Below are 20,905 nucleotides of genomic sequence, written 5' to 3'. Positions count from 1 at the left end.
GTCCTCAGCAAAACGAATATTGCTGGTGGTATTACCACACCTGATTTCAAGCTATAGTACAAAGCTGTAGTAATAAAAGCAGCATGGTACTGGCACAAAAACAGAGACATAGATTAATGATATAGAATAGAAGATGCGAGTATAAGTTGTCATTACTATAGCCACTTGATCTTCGACAAAGAGGCTTAAAACACACATTGGAGAAAACCATTTCTGACAGATGGTACTGGAGAAACTTGGTAACTACATATAGAAGAATGAATGTAGATCCTTTTGTCTTACCAAGCACAAAAAATCAACTCCAAATGGGTTAAGGTCCTTAATATAAGAGCTGAAACTGTGAAACAGCTATAGGGAAAATTAGGGAGAACACACTGAGATACTGGCACAGGGAAAGACTTTCTGAATTAGAATCTAGTAGCCTGGGGAATAAGACAAACACTCAACTATGGGGATCTCATGAAACTACAAAGTTATTGTACAGCTAAACAAACCATCAATAGAGTCAATAGACAACCTACACAATTGGGGGAAATCTTTACCAGCTCTACATCTGACAAAGATTTAATATCTAGAATATACAAAGAACTCCAAAACTAGGCAATAAAAATCAATCAATCTAGTCAAAAATTGGGGCAGGTAGCTAAACAGAGAATTCTAAGGAAGAAGGAAATGGCCAACAAACATATTTGAAATGCTCAACATCTTTAGCCATCAGAGAAATAAAAATTAAAAGTATTTTGAGATTCCATCTCACTCCTGTCAGAATGGCTATCATCAAAAAAATAACGATAATATGATGGTGAGAGTATACGAATGAGGCCTTCCTTTTCACTGTTTGTGGGAGTATTAACTCTCATAGTCATTGTGGAAATCATATTGAGGTTTCTCAAAAATCTAAGAATAGATCTACCCTTCTGACCAAGCTATACCACCCCTGGGCATATACCCTGAAGACTATATGCTTTTTTTATAGAGATACTTGATCAGTCATATTTATTGCTGCTCTATTCACAATAGCTAGGGAATGGAATCAGCCCTGATACCCATCAACTGATTGTTGGATAATGAATATGTGTTACATATACACAGTGGAGTTCTATGCAGCAACAGAGAAAAATTAAATTGCTAAAATTCCAGGAAGGTGGAAAAAATTGAAAAAATTTTTGAAAAAATTGTACTAAGTGAGTTATTCCAGGCTCAAGAAGAGAAATGCTGCATGTTCTCTGCCATATGTGGATCCTAACTTGGAATACTTTGATTTGTTTATAAGTTGTAGTAAACATTAGTGTACTGGTCAGGAAGCTAGCATGAAGCTTGGAGAAAGTAGTGGGAAGGAATTGGAGGTGGAGATAGTAGACAGGCTAGTGGAGGAGCAGAATACAGCAGGTAGAATGGTCTAGGGGTAGACAGGGCAAAGGGAGGGATGGGAAAGGAAGAGATACACAAATATGAAGATGTTATGAATAAGTACTTATAGCAACCTACTAATTCATTATCTAATTAAACTATACAATTCTTTTTAGAGAGAAAGAGAAAGAGAGAGAGAGAGAGAAAGAGAGGGATTTGGCAGAAGTGCCTTGCTGAGGTAAAGAACTTTACTATAAAACCACAGGCTATTGCTGGTAAATCCCAGTGCCAGATATGGATCACCCACTTACAGTGAGCTATTGGTCAAGGGGGCCACTGGATCCCCCAAAACAATGCAGACCATTGCCAAAGCACTTGGCTGCCCTCCATAACTAGATGGTTAGACCCTACTGATGAAGACAACACAGGCTGTGGTTGTAGGACATTAAGAAAGCTAGCTGGAACTGAGCTGGAAGTCACCTCCCTGCTAGCAGGCTGTCATGGCCCTGAAAAATGCTATGTGCTCTGCTGAGGGATGAAAGACATCATCAGTATGAACAAACAGTGGATCCTACTAGCTAGAACATCAACCACCCAGGCAAGAAATACCCATTGGTGCAATAGTGGCACATAAATAATGAGGGTAACCAATTACTCTCTAACTGGATATAAGGACCACTTAATGGGAAAGAATTGATGTCTGGTACTGAGAACCAAGTGAAAAGTCTATGACTTGGAAGGTCATAGACCCTAGAGGGAAGATTCCACTGTTCTTTTTTAAATTTTATTTTTTATGTTTTGAAAGAGAGAGAGAGAGAGAAAATGCCCCACTGTTCTTTGACTAGAGAGAGATTAGGTTCATCTAAAAGCTTTAAAAATAATATATACATACATACATACACACACACACACACACACACACACACACACACACACACACACATTTATCCCCTTTAATCAATGCTGCTCCAACTCTTGGTTAGAAAATCTGAGATTGTATCAAACACCAGGGAGACACAAGACTGTTCAGAATGACAAGAAGAGAAAGCTAACTGCCTAGAACAAGAGGAGTCATTTCTATCATGTCTACCAGGCCCCAGGAAACATTACAGAGGAAGCTATGCTGATTAAACATGAGTGCTGCTCTCACTGTTAGTCTGAGAACCTCCTCCAGGAAGATGGCAGTAGACACTGAGGAGACTCAAAACACATCAAAGTGGAAAATCAGAGGCTGCTAAGAGCTCAGCACTAAAGGAGAATTATAACACACCCATCCAAGACCCAGAGAACATTATTGAAGAGGAGACAAAAAAGAATGAAAAGGCACAGAGTGGGAAAGTATATTATGAAGCATTTTTCACCTGACCACAGGGATTGACTAGTACACACAGGACCCCATAGTGGTTGCTGGTACCTGCGCTGAGGAGGTCCCTCAGTGGAATGCGGGGGGGGGGGCAGGAAAGGGGGACAAAAGAGGATAATCTGATGGAGTGTGACTCATTTATCAGTCAATCTTATCATGATTTTAGTATAAGTTCTTTTCTTTTTATGTCAGTGCCTCATGTAGCTCAGGCTGGTCTCTGGGCCTTACTGTCCTCCTACCCAAGCCAGCCAAGTGCCAGGGTTGCAGGTATGTGCTACATGCCTGGTGTGATTCAGTTTATCACTACAATTTTGTAACCAAAATTTCTAAAACTTTGTCTCACTACATTATAGCACCATTCAGTGGTCTTCTTTTTCTTTTTTTTTTCTTTGTGAGAGCAGGGATAGAATTATATTATCTTAATTAGCCTAGATCTTGAAGGTCTCATTGCCAATTATAAGATATTTAAAATATATACTTTTTCCTGCAAAATTTATGCATTATGTATGATGATGGAATAATGGCTGACAAAACATGTTAAAATATGCCTGTCCCCTGGGGCTTACAACTCATCTAATAAAACTGACATAACCAAATAGTTTGTTCTATTAATATAAAATAAGTATACTAGACAAAAAGAAAATGGAATATTCACATCATGAACATACCCCTAATGAAAATGTGCAAAGAATTCGGATTTACAATGTTCATGTAGATTAAGATAGAAAATTGCATTGGAGTGATGAGAGATTTAGCCTCTGGACTTGATGGTTTAGATATCTTTCCTAAGGAGTTCAACCTATTAACATAGTTAATAACTTACCAGGGAGAATGTCTATGCTTCTGAGGATATTTGCAACTCTGCAATAGTTAAAAGATGCAGTGTCTCAAACAATTAAGATCCACATGGCTTCCCTGTTGGGGAGAGAAGGAGCTCCTGGTTTTTGCTGGCTGAGCCATGGGCCTGAAGCTCCTCATGGCCATTTGTGGGTTGGGTGGGAAAACTTCTGTGGGGGAAACAATATGGAAGTCTGTATTCATGCATTTGGATTACTTCCTACATGGAACCTTAAGGCAGACAGTTGCCTAACCCCTGCAATATATTAAAACATTACAGGGACTGGAAGTACAGCTCAGTGGTAGCACTTGTTTAGCATGCACAAGGTTCTGAATTCAAATGCCACAGCTACAAATCAATAAATAAAACTTAACAAATTTAAAAATCCAACTTTCTGCAGCAATAATAGCATCAGAACATGAAATGTAGCTGGGTGTTGTAGCTCACTTCTATCATCAAAGCACTTGGGAGGTAAAAGTAGAAGGATCAGGCCGGGCGTGGTGGCGCACGCCTTTAATCCCAGCACTCGGGAGGCAGAGGTAGGAGGATTGCCATGAGTTCAAGGTCACCCTGAGATGACAGAGTTAATTCCAGGTCAGCCTGGACCAGAGTGAGACCCTACCTTGAAAAACCAAAAAAAAAAAAAAAAAAAAAAAAAAAAAAGTAGAAGGATCAGGAATTCATAGTCATCTTTAGCTCCTTAGTGAGCTAGAGGCCAGCCTCAGCTAAATGAGATACTGTCTCAAAAAACCAAACAGCAAGAAAAAAAATAAAGAGAGAACATGAACTGTATTATATATTATACACTGAAAGGAAGAAGAGAAATAATTCAAGAACCATAAACTTAAGATGGTATCCAGGTTCTTTAAAGGTTATGAAAAAAAAAACTGATTATGAAATACTCATTAACATTCTTCTCTTAAACTGTATATGGACACCTTCTTTTAGGAAAAATTATATTATCAGCCATACTCACTTGATTTTATTAGTTCCTGACCAGACCTCAAAATTTAAAAGATATATTTAAAACCTTCTGATTTTAAATGCTATTATTTATTGTCCCTTAACTAGGCCATGTGGTCATTGTATTTACGATTCAGTCTTACTTTGATCTGGACAGTTTTCATTTTATCAGATCTTGCATCAGCAAGAGATTTCCTTGTCTGGCCTCTTCGGTGTCCAAATTTGCACTTATTTCTCACGACTTGTTCATCATCTTCTATGGGTCTTCGGATATATTTAAAGCGATCTTTGAGGGCTCTTTTCCACAAAAGCTGTATAAGATGATAAAGCAGGTCAGTCAATGTTTAAGAAACTCAGCATAACTGTATATAAAGAATGAAATTGTTGTCGATCACCCTTGAGCTGGAAATTATTTTCACATCAATAGTAATATTTCTATCTTTAGATTTATGCTGACCACAATCTTGTGACACTGCTACACAAATTTTAATCCCTAAATCATGGTAAGGAAACAAAAACAAGGTACCCTGTCTCCTACTGAGCAGATTGGAATACTACTGAGAAAACACTAGCCAAGGGGTGCCATTGAAATGTCACAATTCCTGCTTCACAGTTCAAGTCTAAATGAGGACCCTCCCTGCCCTTCAGAAGCACTATGGCCCCAGCTGGGAAGACCTAGCATCTAGTACTATCTCAAGTACATGCTGCCCAAGTAACTTTCAGCAAGTCACCCCTTTAGCCTCAGTTTCTTCTTCTTCTTTTTTCTTTCTTCTTCTTCTTCTTCTTTTTTTTTTTTTTTTTGGTTTTCCGAGGCAGGTCTCACTGTAGCTCAGGCTGACCGGGAATTCACTATGTAGTCTCAGTGACCTCAAACTCCTGGCGATCCTCCTATCTCTGCCTCCCAAGCGCTGGGATTAAAGGCGTGCGCCACCATGCCCGGTTTAGCCTCAGTTTATTCAGCTACCAAATGGGACAAAATGATCTTTCCTGTTCACTGTCCTGGGGTTTCAGAGTTGGGTGGGTAGAGAGAGACTTGTGGCTGGTGTTCATAAACTAAAACGCTACTCGGAAACTCCTTGTGCGGTGCTGGCGAGGAGCTGTGCGGGTGGAAGCTGGGGTGGCTTGTGTGCTGAGTAAGCGGCCGGGCTCCTGTGAGTCAGGGAAGTTTCTTTGCCTCCCACGGGCTGTGAGCTCTGCTGCGGTGCCAGCGCAGGGCACAACGATGATGGCTGCTTGCGTCTTCACCAACCTGAAGTATGAGCTCGAAGCAATGTGTGCGTGGGGTTCCTACAGTCCTGAAGGACTCCATCACAGCCATCAGCTACTGCAGTGGTGGTAAACTGCCAATGTCTTCTGGTGAAGCTCTTTCATTTTCCCTCACTAGCTGTTAAAAATAGGGCACTGGCCAGTCAACACAACCTTCCACACAAGCAGGTTCCGTCTGTGAGTATTCACCGAGCCCCCGAGGATGTCTGCGGGGCGCTAAGTTGCTCACGCAGACTGCTTAGATGCGTGGGCTCAGTAGAAAGCAAGCCAGGTGAACAAGTTATCTCCCTCTTGCATACCTTGCTAGCAACGGGAGGTGTGAGAAGTTGTACATGAAGACAGTTCTCCTACTCACGCTGAAGCTTGTTTTGAAAAAAAATTAGCCACAAAACTGTGACAGTTATGACATGTGAAGCAATCCACAGCAGTGAGCGGACCTTTGCTCGGTGTTTGAAATTCCAATATATAATCACTAAGAAACATTCAGGTAAATGAAGAATGTGAGCCATCTTACGTGACAACTGAAGTATACTGGACCAAAAAGTAACTATCAGGAAAAAAGAAAAAGCAAAGAGCTGTCCTAGACAAAATAAATTAATGACATAATAAAGGCTGGGAGATGGGTCAGCTGGTAAAGTGCTTGCTAAGCAAGTGTGAGTTCAGAGCCCGGCACATGTACCAATAGCAGGCAGGCATGGCAGCTACCCATCACCCCAGTGCTTAGCAGGTGGAGACAGAATTCCCTCAGCAAGCTGGCTAGTTTGTCTAGATACATCAGTGAGCTCTGGATTCAAGTGACAGACTCTGTCTCAAGAAATAAGGTGTTGCCTGGCGTGGTGACGCATGCCTTTAATCCCAGCACTTGGGAGGCAGAGGTAGGAGGATCACCGTGAGTTCAAGGCCACCCTGAGACTACATAGTTAGTTCCAGGTCAGCCTGGACCAGAGTGAGACCCTACCTCAGAAAAGCAAAAAAAAAAAAAAAAAAAAAAGTAAAGAAATAAGGTGTTGAACAATTGAGAAAGACACCCAGTGTTAACTTGCACACACAAGTACACTTAACCTCTGGCTGGCCTTCACACACCAACATACACATGTGTGTGCACCCATTCACACAGGGAAACATACAGACACACATGCAAACTGTACAAAAACAAACACAAAAAGAAACCAGTGCAAAATGTAATATATATTACATGTAATATTATACAATGATTAATTTTCTTAGGTATAAAATTATGTCATGGTGACAGAGGAGATTGCTCTTAATCTTTTAAAACATATGCAGAGAGTTAGAGATATCGTCTAACTTGTTAAATACTGAAGCTAACACAAAGAGAGAGGGAAAATGTGGCAGTCTTAATACACAGTGAATCTAGGTGAGTGACTTCCAATCAGCACAGTAATGCTGGTCCCTCCTTTAACCCAGGAGACACTTTACTGTGTGGAGACATGTTTGGTTGTTACAATGGGAGTGGAAAGGGTGCTAATCACACCTACTGGGTGCCAAGGGTGCTGCTTAATATCTCCCAGTGCACATGACAACCCCTGCCACAAAGAATTAATTATTCAGCACCAAATGCAAACAGTGTGAAGCTTGAAAAGCTTTGATCTAGTTGAAAGGTATATGATATCACAGTAGCATTTTTCTACTTTTATGCACATTTGAAATTTTTCGAAACCAGCAATTAAAAAAATAGCCTTAAAAGTAACCAAACACTAATGCATTCTCTCTCTCTCTCTCTCTTTCTCTCTCTCTCTCTCACACACACACATGCACTCACATACAAATACAGTAATGTTCTCAGGCATTTTCTCTATTTTCCACTCCTCTGAACACAATTTCACAGGGAAGATTTGAATAAATACCTACTTTTACTTTTACTCTATGTGTGAGAATGAGGGCCATGACCTGCTGAGCAACTCTGCACCCATCTTTATCAGCTCATCATCTCAGATAATGTCAATGGAAACAGATGTGAATGAAATGCTCCAAGAACAAAGCAACGATTATTCATTACCTCATAAATATACTTCACTTTGAGAGCTATAGAACTGAAGATCAAAATGCAATAGAACGGAGACTTATTTGCTTAGATATAAGCAAGATTCTTTGGAAGGCCTTTGTAATGATGGTTTACTTCTGGGGAGAAAAATCTGATAGAGGATAAGAGTGGAAACATTTTGACCTATTTCTTTCTATAGTTTTAAGTTTTGATCTAGGGAAGTATATGATTTATTCAAATAGATAATGTAATGTTTTTAAATGACTCTATAGGTATCTGTTGACAGCCACACAGATTTTTCCAGGACTCTTGCTAGATACAAAACCCATGGTACTCAAGTCCTGGATACAAAATGCCATATAGTATTTGTATGTAACTAATGATCATTCTCCCCTACAGCTACATCACCTCTGTGCTACTGGTAACATATAATAATACAATAGAAAGGCCATGCCAATCTTTGCATTGCTTAGGGGATGATGACCAGGAAAACAGACTGTGCATATTCACTATAGAGGCATCATCATAGGCCTAACTTCATAGCACAGTATTAGAGCACTGTAGGCTAAGGATGTGGACCTTATGGAGCTGGAAGTGTGAACTGCCTGAGATTCTGCCCATAGTGTCACTGACTAGATGGCAGATATTATGCTGGAATGTAGAAGGAATGGTAGGAATCAGTTGAGTCAGTCATCTTGGTGTGACTAGCAATGTCAGAATCGTGGCAATTTGCACATGTATGTTATTATTTTGTTTTAGAAAAAAAAGTGTTTTTTTTGCAGTGTACTTTATATGTAGGAGCATATTTTAGAAAGGATGTCATCCTTTACAAGTAAAAATGCCTGACTTCTGGTCTTGACTAGGTATTATTTTCAGATATGGCATACAACACCTTTTCTGAGTCTGGTAATAAAAGAGACTTGTTAAGGCCTTCTCTCATTAAGAAAACTCTATAATTCTATACACATTCTGAGTCTTTTCTTGAAAATATGAGAATGAAAAGTGGGGAGGAAGGCAGAAGAAATAGAAAGCAGAAAATATACAAAGTCATTAAACATCTGTATATTTACAGATATTGGCATTTATGGTTTTTGTTCCAATTGAATCTGATTCCTTAAAGTCTGTCTTTAAGAAAATGCATCATCTCCCCACCCCCAAAAAAGACAGCTGAGATGCAAAAATACAAGAAGATATTTATTTTGTTTAATGATAATTAAAAGCTGGGTATGGTGGCACACGCCTTTTGGGGAGGCAGAAATAGGAGGATCACCATGAGTTCAAGGCCACCCAAGGTAATATAGGGTGAAACCCTACCTCGAAAAGCAGAAAAAAAAATGTGTATATGTATTTAAACATACAGAGACTGATAGTATATTTTTAGCTAAACCTACCTTTATTTCCCTATAATTGTTCCTTAAATCATACGCTTGTACTGTCACGAAAACTCAAATTTTTAGTACTGTTTTGGGCTAGAGAAATGGCTTAGAGGTTATGCTGCTTGCCTACAAAGCCAAAGAACCCAGGCTTGACTCCCCAGTAGCCACCTAAACCAGATGCTCATGGTGGCACTTGCATCTGGAGTTCATTTGCAGTGGCTGGATGCCCTGACACACTCATTCTCTCCCTCTCGCCCTCTCTCTTCCTGATGTCTCTCTGTCAAATAAAAGAAAATAAAAATATTAAAAAATTTAGTACTATTTTAAGTGTATAGTTCAATGCTGTCAAACATATTTACAATATCACACAAGTAGATACAAAACCCTGATCTTTGTTTTTTGAAACAGTATCATGGAGCGCAAGCCAGCCTTGAGCTTAATATGTAGCCAAGAATAGCCTTGACTTCATGATCCTCCTACCTCAGCCTCTCAAGTACTAAAGCCTCAAACTTTAAACACAAAGACAAACAGAGACAGACAGTTATGTCTGCCTTGAGGAGCAGTTCTCAACCTAGGCTATTGATGAGAATCGCCTTAGGAAGTTTCAACACTAATGATGGCAGGACCCATCCTCAGATCAGTGGAATCCCAATCTTTGGAGTTCCAGCTGTGCAGGCAGAGCTTTGACCTGCTGCTGCCCGGGTCTGCTTAACCCAGACAGCAGAGATGTGAGAGGGCCAGGTAAGGCAGAGGAAGAAGATCTCAAAGCCTGAAAATTTCCCCACGGAGTCAATAAAATAGCAAGAAACCTGTACTGATAACAGCTCCGCTCCACTCAATGTCTTCCTTTGGGACACTCACCATCACCCATGAGCTCCAAAGTACTTTGAGAGAGGGACAGAAAGAAAATGACCAGCAGGTAAAGAAGACAAAGAGACACAGGGCAGAGAAACAGAGAAGGTATCTTCCCACAAGGAAAGGAAGGGAGAGGAAGGAGAAAGGTCATACCAAACAAGGAAAGAGGTGGGGCGCAACAGAGAAACACAGACAGAACCAATTCAGAGCCCAAACCGACAATTCAAAGCTCTTATTTTAAATGGGCTGAGATATTTTTGGTTTTGTTCTTTTGGTTTTTCAAGATAGAGTCTACTGCTCTTGCCCAGGCTGACCTAGAATTCACTATGTAATCTCAGGCAGGCCTCAAACGCATCATGATCCTCCTACCTCTGCCTCCTGAGTGCTAGAATTCAAGTTGTGCACCAGCACTCCCGGGTTTTGTTTTTAAAACATGGAACGCTTCACAAATTTTTGTGCCATTGATAGGATTATGGGTCCACAGGGGTCACTTACAAAACCACAGCCATCCTCATCCAGGAAAGGGTGAGCCTGCAGCAGAGCGTTGACCACATCATTGTACTGCTGCGTGGTGGGATACCTGTTGACCACAACAAGCAAGATGGAGTTCATTTCCAGCAGGCCCTGCTCAAAGTAAGCCTCAGTTACTCTCAGGTTTCTTCTAGCCTTTCTATATAACGAAGCAGACAAACAAGCACTGAGCATGTTGGTCTTGTCTATACTGTGTCACCTTTAAGCTGAGGAGACTTGATTCCATGTGGATTCCACTCCACTCCAAATACAGACCCTTTCCCCCCGCAGCAAGTTCTCACTACTCCTACTCACAGCGAGCCTTCCAGGTACTTAGTCATGTCAGCCTGTAGAAACTCAATGACCCTTATCCTCATGCTGTGGTCAGGACACTTCTGTTCCGCCAGCATGCACTGGACATCATAGGGAAATTCTGGTAAAACATAGGACCTGGTCCATTGTAATGCTTTATTCCTTGCTAGAATGTGTTTCATGTTTCTCCTGTGAAATAAAAACAAAGAGTGAATTCTATTGTAAATAAATATATGCAATTTATTAATTCTCTATACCTTGAGAGCTTTATATACATGCCACATCCTTATCACCCAAATATATGAAGTTATCAATCCCTCTTCCGTCTAGTCATCTATCCGCAAATGTTTGAAGGCTTATTAACTGTCTCTGTTTTCCTTCCTTTTGTACATACATAAATACTTCTAGTTTTGGAAAGGAATGTCTTAATATCATAGAATTTAAAATAAGGCATGAAGTTGAAAAGGATATTAATCCTTATCTCTTAAAGAGCCAGCATGTAATGCAAAGCTTCAAGCCAAACAAAATACTAGAAGATAGAGAGTAAGAAATTGCAATTCTGACATGCAAACAATGCCTATAATAAATCAATTTTAGTAGTCAGTTAAAAAAATCCTTCTAATCTATTCTGTTGTTTGTACTGTACAGGCTGTATGTAACTTGGTTATTATCTATTTCTTTTTGTTGTTGGTAGTTTTTTTTTTTTTTTTTTTTTTTTGAGGTAGAGTCTCTAGCCCAGCCTGGCCTGCAGTTCTCTATGCAGGCTCACACTGGCCTTGAACTCACTGCATAAAAATTATATTTATTTGCAGGAGAGAGAAAGACAGAGAGAGTATGGGTACACCAGGGCCTCTGCCACTGCAAATAACCTCCACATGCACCACTTTGCGTATCTGGTTTGACATATATACTGGGAAATTTAATCCAGGCTGACAGGCTTTACAAGCAAGTGTCCTTAGCCACGGGCTCATCTCCCCAGCCTGGTTGTTGGCTATTTCAGTAGGGAAAGTTTGGTTTCTAGAGTAAGATAAGCTTTAGCTCTTCTTATTACATTTACATAAGCTTCTACAAATGGCAACTGAGGCTGTGACATTAGTAAACAGATCAGTGGGCTGGAGAAAGAGTTCATCAGTTAAAGCACTTGCCTGCAAAGCCCCACAACCTGGGTTCAATTCCTTAGTACCCATGTAAATCCAGATACACAAAGGGGCGCATGCATCTGGAGTTTGTTTGCAGTGGGTGGAGGTCCTGGCACACCCATTCTCTCTATCTCTCTTCTATCTCTCTGTGCTTGCAGGTAAGTGAATAAAAATATATATATATTTTTAAAAAAGGAATACATATCAGTGACTGCCTAAGCCTAAAGGTGGGGAAACAGATTGTGATAATAGTCACATAAAATTTGCTAAAAATAAATTCACTAAAATACATGTATCTTGTATTACATATATTACATGTAATAATATGTATCTGAAGTTGGTAAATTTTATGTTTTGCAAATTAAGCATCAATAAGAGTGTTTATAAAATTCAGCTTCAGGACCACCTTAAATTATTGACAGATCACTGACTGTGTGAAAAGACTCTGCAGCAGAGTTTGCAAGCAATGGTTAGTCATAGGCAGTAGGTAGCTGTCAAGCTATTTCCCTAACAGGGCTGACCGGGTGGAGGGGGGGGGGGTGAAGAGTGACAAACGAAGTGCGTGTCAGCAGAGACAGGAAGTAGGTTAGCTTTCCGACAATGAAGGAGTGTTAAGTGTTTCCAACAAAATTCAAAGGAGCTTGCAAATGCCAAGCTTCTTTTCACATTTTTTAGATCATCCTTCATAAGCAGACAGAAGCTACAATGGAAGACAGGAAATAAAGACAGCAGTATGGGCTGGAGAGATGGCTTAGCGGTTAAGCGCTTGCCTGTGAAGCCTAAGGACCCCGGTTCGAGGCTCAGTTCCCCAGGTCCCACGTTAGCTAGATGCACAAGGGGGCGCACGCGTCTGGAGTTCGTTTGCAGTGGCTGGAAGCCCTGGCGCGCCCATTCTCTCTCTCTCTCCCTCTATCTGTCTTTCTCTCTGTGTCTGTAGCTCTCAAATAAATAAATAAATAATTAAAAAAAAAAAGACAGCAGTAGAAGGAATTTTCATCTCCTTGGATGATAAGGTCCTTTGTCTCTTCCTGTCTTTGGCTTCCACTATGTGAGTGGTGAAAAATGTCTTGGCTACAATAAGTGTACTGATAATTGAATATTGGATTCATTATACTAACAGACAATTCTCGACATAAATCTCTCCTTAAGCCCAAACTTTTCCAGTGTGTTTCCCTCTCATTTCATTCATCCATTCAACTGGTATGCATTGGGAGTTACTATAGGCCAGCTACTCTTCTAAAATCTACATCTCCTACTATCACCTATTATCTTGATTCTCCCACAGCCAGACTCTCTTATCTACTAAGACAAAGGGTTATAAAGTGAAAACAAGTTTTGTTGGTTGTGTCCTGTGCCTTCCTAGGGTTTTAACAATGCAATGTACCTAAGCTGATGTTAAACTTGGTTGCAGTACATTTTAACATTCTTTTCTTTTTCTCCAATGAATTTCAAAGAACTGAGCTAGCTGCATGCTCCCTTTCATCATTTTTGATTGTTTTCCCTTATTTCACACCACATTAATAGATAGCAATAGATAACAATAGGTAACAACAGATAACATTAATATTACAATACTTATAAAATAGCATTGTGCCTTCTTATATACATTTTTCTATATGTCTGTTCTTTTCTACGTTATGGTAGGGACTGAGTCATAAGGTTACATCTATCAAATATTCATAATACATCTTTGCACATATAGAATCTACTGAAGACAGGGCTTCCATAATATTCCAAATAGAGTCACTAGGCAAAACTTGGGGACATAAAATTTTCTTTCCTTTGAACCAAAACAATATAACAGACATTCTGGAAGTGACTATAACTTAAATTAGGCCAACTGTGGGAGTTTGAATGCATGCCCCCCATTGACTCAGGGATCAAAACTAAACTTGTAACTTGGACATTGAGTCGCCTGGCTGGAGAAAGTGTCCCTGTGGGCAGGTCCTGGAGTCCAGCCCCATAGTGTCATGGGGGTGGATCTTAACTCCAGCCCACAGATGTAAGAGAGCAGTTTGAGCTCTGGGACTCCTGCTTGCTGCCAGTTCATGCTTGCTGCTTTTTTGGTGTTGCTGGCTGGTGGTGGTCTCTCTCTGCTTGCATTTATGAATGGGAGGCAGCTTCTTCTTCTGTTGATGGAACCCCTCTATATCTGTGAGCTTTAAATAAATTACTTCTTCCCATAGAACTGTTTTTGGTTGGATGTTTGTCCAAGCATTGTGATGCTGTCTACTACACCAAGTATTATGTGTCAAATGTGTATTACACAGCTAAAGTGACTTCATCAAAAGGTAGAAATATATGCTAATTTCAAAGAAGATTACTACAGCCACAATTTCCCATCTATAAATTATATTTGTATTAGAGTAACATATTTACTATGCTATTAAAATCATTATTAACCTTTAGTAAGCTAGAGTTGGGAAGAACATAGCAGACACCTTAAAACAAATGCAGGGGCAGAAAAGACTTAACTCAGGAGACACTAATATTTCTGAGCCAGACGTGGTGGCGCACGCCTTTAATCCCAGCACTGGGGAGGCAGAGGAAGGAGGATCACCATGAGTTTGAGGCAACCTGAGATTATATAGTGAATTCCCCTACCTCGGAAAAAAAAAAAAAAAAAAAAAAAAAGACGCTAATGTTTCTGTTCTGTTCCTACCTCAAAGTCAGGGTTCTCTGACAAAATCACTTCCACAAACATCAATCTCTTATTCCATCACAGGTTCACATAAAAATCAATTGAAAAATTCTTTTCTGTGTGTCTATATGTGTGTGATAAGCATGCATGTGTGTATGCATGATCACCTGTGTGTGGGCACATATGTGTATGTGGAGGCCCGGAATTAACATTGAGTGCCTTCATCAATCACTCTCCACTTTATTTATTGAGACAGGGTCTGTATTTGAACCCCATGCTCAGAGATTCAGCTACTATAGTGAACCATCTTCTGAGATACTCTGTCTTCCTGTCTCCACTTCATTTGAATGCTGGAATTACAGGCAGGCTGACACACAAATGCAGTATTTACCTGGATACTTGAAATTTTAACTCTGGTCCTTACACTTATGAAGCAAAGTCTTAATCAATACACTGAGTCAGCTCCTCAACCCTCCCAAAAAACTTTAAAACATTTAATGCCTAAGACTGATCCTATTCTAACTGAATCATTGTATCCTGTTTAGTAAAATTTAGGTCACATGGTAATAAAACACATTATAATCAAATATAATAAAGCCAACAACTTGACAAATGGAAGTATCATTATTGTATTTTAAAATATTGGATATTGATAAATGAAAAATATCAATTGTATTTTTAGGGCTGGGGTGATAACTCAGTAGTTAAAAGTGCTTGCTTGCAAAGCCTGACTGTCCGGGTTTGAGATCTTAGTACCCCCATAAATCCAGTTGCACAAAGTAGCACATGTTTCTGGAGTTTGTTTGCAGCGGAAGAAGGCCCTAGTGTATTCTCTCTGTGTCTCTTAAGTAAATAAATAAATATTTATATAAAAAATTGTTCTTTTATAAAGGTACCATGTTGGAATTTATAAGAGAAAAAAAAAGCCCTGAAATTAAAAATGTACTAGACAGGTGTTGCAGTCAGGTTCACATTGCTGGCAGGAAACACTGGACTAAGGACAGTTTGTGGGAGGAAAGGGTTTATTTTGGCTTACAGATTCAAGGGGAAGCTCTGTGATAGCAGGGGAAAACAATGGCATGGGAAGAGGGTGCATAACACCTATTGCAAACATAAGGTAGACAACAGCAACAGGAAAGTGTGCCAAATACTGGTGAGAGGAAGCTGGCTATATAATACCCATAAGCCTGCCCACAACAATACACTGCCTCCAGGAGAATCCAGTTCCCAAATTGCCACCAGCTGGGGACTTAGCAGTCTGAACACTTAAGTTTATGGGGGACACCTGAATTAAACCACCACAACAGGATTATTAGCATAATAAAGTATAAAGAGAAGCCAGTGATTTTGATGACGAATCAGTAGAAATAATTCAGTTTGTAAAAAAGGAGAAAAATAACAAAAGCTCAGATAAATAGCCAGTTTTTCTAGTTCTGTTTTCTTACCATTTACCTTGCTATAGAAGCAGGAAACCTTCCCAGTAAAATCAGCCAGTCATTCTTGACTCTAACCATGTAGGGCAAAAGGAAGTGCCAGGAGCTCTGGACTCTCACTCCCTGGCTGCTTGGGTAATCAAGGTGTATTATGTCAGATCAGAGCGGCTTATTGTGAGGTCTGGACTGGGTACAAAAGCTGACCGTATTCAGCAGTAACCATCTCTGTAACCTGCCAGCCTCTCAGATTCCTATGGTGGGGCTGGATCTGGAGTTGAGCAGCTTTGCAGGGGTGGTAAAATGGAAGCACAGTGGCCATGTCCACATGTAACTGTCTCTAAACATCAAGTGCGAAGGCCACACAGAGCTGGAATGGAGGCATGATGATTCCTAGATATTTCATTGTTGGTGGCTTCCTATGTTTGCTCTGATTACATAACACATTTCTCCTTGACTGAAGAACTATCTGGAGTACACTATTACCTTTTGAAGGGATTTATTCTGAAGGGCCACTTACAGTTGTCTATCTGTTGTTATTCCTGCAACTGGAGTCTGCCCAGGAAACGGATATGTCACTGAGCTTTTTGTGCATGCACCATCAACAGCCCAGATATTGAAGAGCCCAGAATATTATTAGTTCTGTCCATGAATTTCAAATACCTCTTAGGTACTCTAAGAATACTGGGAACTGGGATAAAAAGATGGCTTAGCAGGTAAGGCCCTTGTCTGCGAAGCCTAAGGACTCATGTTTGATTTTCCAAATCCCACATAAGACAGACGCAGAAAGGTGAGGCAAGTGCAAGGTTGCACATGCCCATTATATGGCACAAGGTCTGGAGTTCCTTTGCAACGGCTAATAATCTAATAAATTCTCTGTCTCTGCCTCTCTAAAAAAATAAAAAGAGGGGCTGGAGAGATGGTTTAGTGGTTAAGTACTTGCCTGTCAAGCCTAAGGACCCTGGTTTGAGGCTCAATTCCGCAGGACCCACATAAGCCAGATGTTAAAGGTGGTGCATGATCTTGAGTTCGCTTGCAGTGGCTGGAGGCCCTGGCACGCTCATTCTTTCTCTCTCTCTCTCTGCCTCTTTCTCTCTCTGTCTGTCTGTCACTCTCAAATAAATAAAAATAAACAAAAATAAAAGAGGAATATGGGGAACCAAGGCAGCAGTGTAACTTCAAACTTAAACCTCCCATGTTTAAAAACCAAGGGTCCAGGAGAGATAAAGCTTCACATTCAATACCTGGTCACACTAGGTGTCCGTCTTTAGTAACTCATCATGCAGGATAGGCAAGATGATCATATGTGTAATAACTCCTCTGTTTGCTGACCTTGTGATTCAATCATTGACACGGACTCAGATCCTTCCACTTCCAACTTCCGGAGACCTCAGGGACTATGACTGACAGAGAACCTCTAAGATCCAGTTCTTTGGGCTAATCTTTCCGAGCAGCTAGCATCTCAGGACTGGCTTCTGCCACACAGAGTTCCTGCACACGAGGGTGGTGGCCCTCAGCCAGGCCCATGCTTTATTTATCATCCGTCGCGGGGGTCGGCGCAGTGGTTCTGAGCTCCAGGCATCCCGGGAAAGAGGAAAGGGTCGTTTGGAGCCGGCAGCTTCCAGCTTCCAGGGGGCCACTTGGAGTTCGGTGAGACCTGGGAAGAATGTGCTCAAAGGGAAACCTGGGAAGAAGCTGCTTTTCGCCTGGAAAATGTCCGCTTTGCCTCTGTGGTAAATTCTTTTGTTGAGAAAGAGAATTACCATTATGTCACCATATTAATGAAAGAAGAAGTAGACACAACTCATGGTTCAGAACCAAAGAATGAAGAACCTGAAAAAAATGAAAGTTCGGAGTGGGTCCCTTGGGACGAATTTCCTCCACTCAACCAGCTCTTCTGGGCACGCCAGTGTTTTAAAAGACCAAGGCTGCAATCCATTTAAGGAAGAACTGAACCACCTAGAAGGGTACAAAGTGACCAAGAAGAGTCCTTGCTTTTTTTTAAAATAAAAAAAGATAAAAATAAGATCTTGTTCATGAATGAAAATATCTACATTTCAGAACAGCTACATTTTATTCAAAAGTTCCCTATGATTACCCATAATGACAGTCTTTTAGTATAGCTAGCACACCTTAAATCTTTATGGAATACGTCACTGAATATATTTTAGATACAGAATAAGAGAAATAAGGATTTTTTTTGCCTGCTTTGCTTTCTACATTTTCCTGGTAGCTTCTGTGTGGTTAATCATTGGCTTCACTGGAATAGTATGTAATAGAATAGTAGTATGTAATAAAGGTCTGAATTCAGGTGTCATAAACCAAAATCAAAAACAGCAGAAAATTGTAGAGTGTATCATGCTTGTTGGATTTCATTTTCACTTTTCCTTAAGCAGATTTTTTTGTAGTACATTATGATAATTTATGGACAATTTTCTTTTGAGATACATTCTCACTCTAGCCCAGGCTAACCTGGAGCTCACTATGTAGTCTCAGGGTGCCCTTGAACTCATGGCAATCCTCCTACCTCTGCCTTCCAAGTGCTGGGATTAATGGTGTGTGCCACCATGCCCAGCAACACTATGACAACATATCTAATAAGAAGACAAGTCGGGCCAGTATGATGTGTTGTCCTTGTTTCTATAGAGAACCTATACTAAAAGTAACACAAACCATCTACGTCTGTCTCCTACTATTCAAGGCCAGGTCCCCTGAACCCTTACTCCCTCTGCCTGAAAGCTGTATCTTTACATGCTAATGAGGAGATTAGCCTATGGCACTGCAGTTTTTCTCAAAATGTGAGGGGATCTGAAAAGAGGATTCTCAAGGAGGCCAAAAGTTAGTTTTTTCAGCAAACTAAAATTTGAGAAATTCAACAGGGGAAATTCTCACAGGACAGCAGATGCACGGCCACAGCTTGTCCTCAGTTGAAGCTGATTTTCTTTCCTCTGCTAGGTATTTAGAAAGGGCTCTAAATTCTAAAGAATGACTTTCCTGATATCAGTACCATCCCGAGGCTTAGCATCAGTCTACCAGCCAGCCAGTTCCTGTACATCAGTCTAGGGTCAGCCCTGGAATCACAGGTGTGCTTGTCTTTTTGGACAGGTGTATCATCATCCGATGGTTCTTGTGGTGGAGGGGTTTCTCCATGGCTGCTGAGCAGGGACTAGCCACACTGCACAGGCTCCAGATGATCACTTCATCCTCTACTTTGGGACCTTGTTCTTACAGCAGTATTCAGAGTTCACATGGCTAGTTTTTGGTCAGAGAGAATAAGAATGGTGCAGGAAACTTTTGGCTGGTGCTGCCTCCCCTGTTGTAATGTAGGGCTGGCACAGATGACCGAGAACACTTTGCTAGGTACAACCCACTGCTATGTTATTTTATCGGTTTTTCAAGGTAGGGTCTCACTCCAGCCCAGGCTGACCTGGAATTCACTCTGTATTCTCAGGGTGGCCTTGAACTCGTGGCAATCTGCCTACCTCTGCCTCCCAAGTTCTGGGATTAAAGGCATGTGCTACCACACCAGGCTCCCCACTGATATTTTTAATGATATTAAGACATTTCACTTTTTTTGAAGAGCCAGTATAAATAAGAACTTGCTGGTTTATATAATTGAAAAACATTTATTGTCTTCAAGGTAAAGCAAACTGATATATTAAATGGTTGCTTAAAATTTTTAAGTTGAGACAAACATATGACTTCATTATTTATATCCTATATAGTCTATTGTTAAATTATTTCCATTATCAATGAGCATCCACTTATAAAGTAGCATTCTTAACATTGTTTTGGTCAGTTGAAATACAGCAGGCAAATTAACACAGTTCAAAAATATCAGCCATGCATTTCTGCTACATATTAAACTCTGTGATAAGTATTGTAAAAAAAAAAAAAAATCCTTCCCTTCTCAGTTCTATCCTCCTAGGAAATAGTATGCTGACAGCTGAGGCAGCCTCACCACAGAAGCCCAGGCCCCTGTCACTAAAACCAACAAGAACTTGAAAAGCTGGCTTTGCAGGCCAAAGAGAGGTGAAGAGGTTTAGAGGTGAAGGGCACTTCCTGTGTAAGCATAAGGGACCAAGGAGGCCGGAGAGACAGCTCGAGTTGGATCTCCAGGACGCACATGAAATATCTGGTCAAGATCACATATGTCTGTGCCCCGGGTCCTGTGGGGATCCAAGACCTAGGAATTTCCAGGGCTTGTGAAAAAACAGCAAGCTCTGGATATGTAAGAGACTCTGGTTCAAGTCAGATAAGGAGGAGCCCAGAAGAGTGCTAAGGGAGAAAAGCCAATGTTCCCCTGAGACCATTCAGGTCTCTCTCTCTCTCTCTCTCTCTCACACACACACACACACACACACCCCACAGATAGAATTGTGACTCAGCCCACTGGGACCCAGAGCTGAATGTGCATATACTTTTTTTTTTCCCTTGGCTTTTGTTCCATCCTTTCTGTAAATTTCAATTCTGCTGCAGGAAAGGAAGAGACAGACTGAGGATGACTCTTTTCCCAGTGTTGTCCAAAAATGTAAATAAATCCCATCTTTAATTTTTTCCACATTTTATGCCATGCTTTTTTTCCCTGAAGGTGAGTGCCCAGATGCAGAGACAGGCCTTCACAGCCACGGGCTCCAGGAGCACTATATCTTTGTTGAGTGAGATGTCATGGGAAGGTTTAGGAATGTATGTAAGAAAGATATATTAAATATAAATGGTTACAAAATCAAGTCATGACGGTGCAAGTGCATGAGGGATTGAGGACTGAAGGATGTGAAGTTCAAGGTCCCCCTCCATGACGTAGCAAGTTCAAGGCCAGTCTAGACTACAAGAGGCCTTATATGGAGGAGAGGAAGA

General features: G+C 40.6%; 1 protein-coding gene across 1 annotated transcript in view; it reads right to left on the bottom strand.

Annotated features, from left to right (window-relative positions):
• The window catches only part of Samd3 (sterile alpha motif domain containing 3), a 66,524-nt gene that overhangs the window by 31,280 nt on the left and 14,339 nt on the right, over window positions 1–20,905 (bottom strand). The window contains 3 exon segments of the mRNA XM_004651340.2: window positions 4,658–4,825; window positions 10,512–10,596; window positions 10,842–11,027. Of these exon segments, the coding sequence (XP_004651397.2) occupies window positions 4,658–4,825; window positions 10,512–10,596; window positions 10,842–11,027 (439 nt within the window).

The sequence above is a fragment of the Jaculus jaculus genome, chromosome 9, assembly GCF_020740685.1.
Source record: "Jaculus jaculus isolate mJacJac1 chromosome 9, mJacJac1.mat.Y.cur, whole genome shotgun sequence".
Taxonomy (NCBI): domain Eukaryota; kingdom Metazoa; phylum Chordata; class Mammalia; order Rodentia; family Dipodidae; genus Jaculus; species Jaculus jaculus.
This window is presented reverse-complemented; position numbering and strand designations above follow the sequence as displayed.